This window comes from Panicum virgatum, chromosome 3N (genome assembly GCF_016808335.1).
Source record: "Panicum virgatum strain AP13 chromosome 3N, P.virgatum_v5, whole genome shotgun sequence".
Taxonomy (NCBI): Eukaryota; Viridiplantae; Streptophyta; class Magnoliopsida; order Poales; family Poaceae; genus Panicum; species Panicum virgatum.
Window position 1 is genome coordinate 2,491,445 of NC_053147.1, and position 1,986 is coordinate 2,493,430.

The 1,986-nt window shown below is 63.5% G+C and overlaps 1 protein-coding gene across 1 annotated transcript; it reads left to right on the top strand.

Moving 5' to 3' along the window:
* On the top strand, positions 1-1,727 carry LOC120663663 (protein ROH1-like). Its single transcript, XM_039942544.1, has one exon. The coding sequence runs from the start codon at positions 248-250 to the stop codon at positions 1,499-1,501; it is 1,254 nt and encodes a 417-aa protein (XP_039798478.1). The 5' UTR covers positions 1-247; the 3' UTR covers positions 1,502-1,727.
* The last annotated feature ends 259 nt before the right edge of the window (positions 1,728-1,986 follow it).

Sequence of the window (1,986 nt, forward strand, 5' to 3'; positions counted from 1 at the left end):
GCATCATGCCCATCTCCCCTAAAATTAACTATATTTAATCGCCCCCTAATCTCGCGGCCTCATATAAAGGCGGCCCACCACCCCCGCTCCGCCTCGAGGTCACCCGCATCCCCCCATCGCGAGGTCCCGTTCGCCACGCCACGCCACCACCGACGGGCGCGCACCCGCCGACCCGCTAAGCCCGCCCGCCCACCAACACGAGATCCGCTCCGGGCCGGCGGCGAGAGGGATCGCCGGAGGCCAGGCCATGCCGGTGACGGACTACCAGGGCTCGACCTCCTCGCCCTTCTCCTTCGGCCGCTCGCTGCTCTCGCTGCGCAGGGACACCACCGCCATGCCGTCGGGCGAGGAGGCCGACCTCGAGGCGTTCCAGCGCCACGTCGCGGCCACCCTCGCGGAGCTGCTGCCCGGGGGGGAGGCGGGAGGGGACGCTGCCACGGCAGGGGCAGGGGCCGCGGCCGCCGGGGGCGAGGAGTTCCTCTCCGCCGCGTGGATCCGCCGCCTGCTCGAGGCCTTCGTCATCTGCCAGGAGGAGTTCCGGGTCGTGGTGGCCCAGGCGCGCCGCCGCGGGGCGCTGCCCGCCGCGGCCGAGAAGATGGTGGCCGAGTTCCACGAGCGCGCCGTCAAGGCGCTCGACGTCTGCAACGCCGCGCGCGACGGCGTCGACCAGGTGCGCCGCTGGGAGCGCCTCGCCGACATCGCCGCCTCCGTGCTGCGGGGCCCCGCGGAGATCCACGAGGGCCAGCTCCGCCGCGCGCGCAAGGCGCTCTCCGACCTCTCCGGGCTCCTCGTCGACGACACCGCGGCGTCCGGCAGCGGCGGCGTCGCGTCCTTCCTGGCCTCCCACCGCAACCGCTCCTTCGGCCGCGCGCGCGCCTCCCCGTCCCGCTCCGCGGTCGCCGGCGCCACGGCCTCGGCCTCCTCCTCCCACTTCCGCTCCCTCTCGTGGAGCGTGTCCCGCACTTGGTCCGCCGCGCGGCAGCTGCAGGCCATCGGGGCCGGCCTCGCCGCCCCGCGCGCGCACGAGGCGGGCCTCGCCGCGCCGGTCTACTCCATGGGCTGCGTGCTCCACCTCGCCGCGTGGGCGCTCGTCGCCGCCGTCCCGTGCCCGGACCGTGGCACCGCGCTCCAAGCGCACCACCTGCCCGCCGCGCCACCGCGTGCCGCATTCCCCTGGGCGCCGCCTCTCCTCTCCCTGCAAGAACGCCTAGCCGAGGAGGGGAAGCGCAAGGACAGGCGCCATACTTGCGGTCTCCTCAAAGAGATCCATTCGCTCGAGAAGTCGACGCAGAAGCTCGCTGAAGCAATTGACGCAGCCCCCATCCCGCTCTTTGGTGACAGGGAGACCGATGTGCGGGAGGCTGCAGCGGAGCTCGCTGCTGTGTGTGAAGCCATGAGGGATGGTCTGGAGCCACTGGAAAGGCAGGTGCGCGAGGTGTTCCACCGCATTGTGCGCAGTCGTGTCGATGGTCTTGATTCGTCCATGCACAATGCCGATTGATTTGGCGATCAAAATCCTGCCTTCAATTGGGCAATGTGGCGATCCTAGGTAGCTTTTCTTGCTCTTGGTTTGCTTGTTTATCTTCTGGTCGTATTAAGTATAAATGTGTATCTTCTTGTAAAGAAGGGATTTGAATGTGGCCATCATGATGTAAAGATGGCTGCTTAGTTCCCATGTTTTTGATGCTGCATTTGGTATATATTTCATCAAATTTTTGTTAGCTTTATGTGCGTGTCTGCGGTGACTAAATTCACATTAACTTGTCCAGAGTTCTCTAAGATCACTTAAGAAATGTAATCTTTGATCTAGCTAAGATAAAATGTGGTGGGAAAACTTTCTTCCATGGTTAAACTTGCCAGTTACAATCTAAGATGATCAGAATGTTTTGTTTTGTGTTGGAAAGATCACAGGCAATCTAAAAGCATTGGATGCCTTTATATGGGGAAGTTCTTTCCAATAAATGCTATATGATCTTGTTATGCTCC

Coding starts and splice junctions, on each gene's coding strand:
- LOC120663663 (XM_039942544.1), top strand. CDS start 248: ATGCCGGTGACGGACTACCAGGGCTCGACCTCCTCGCCCTTCTCCTTC.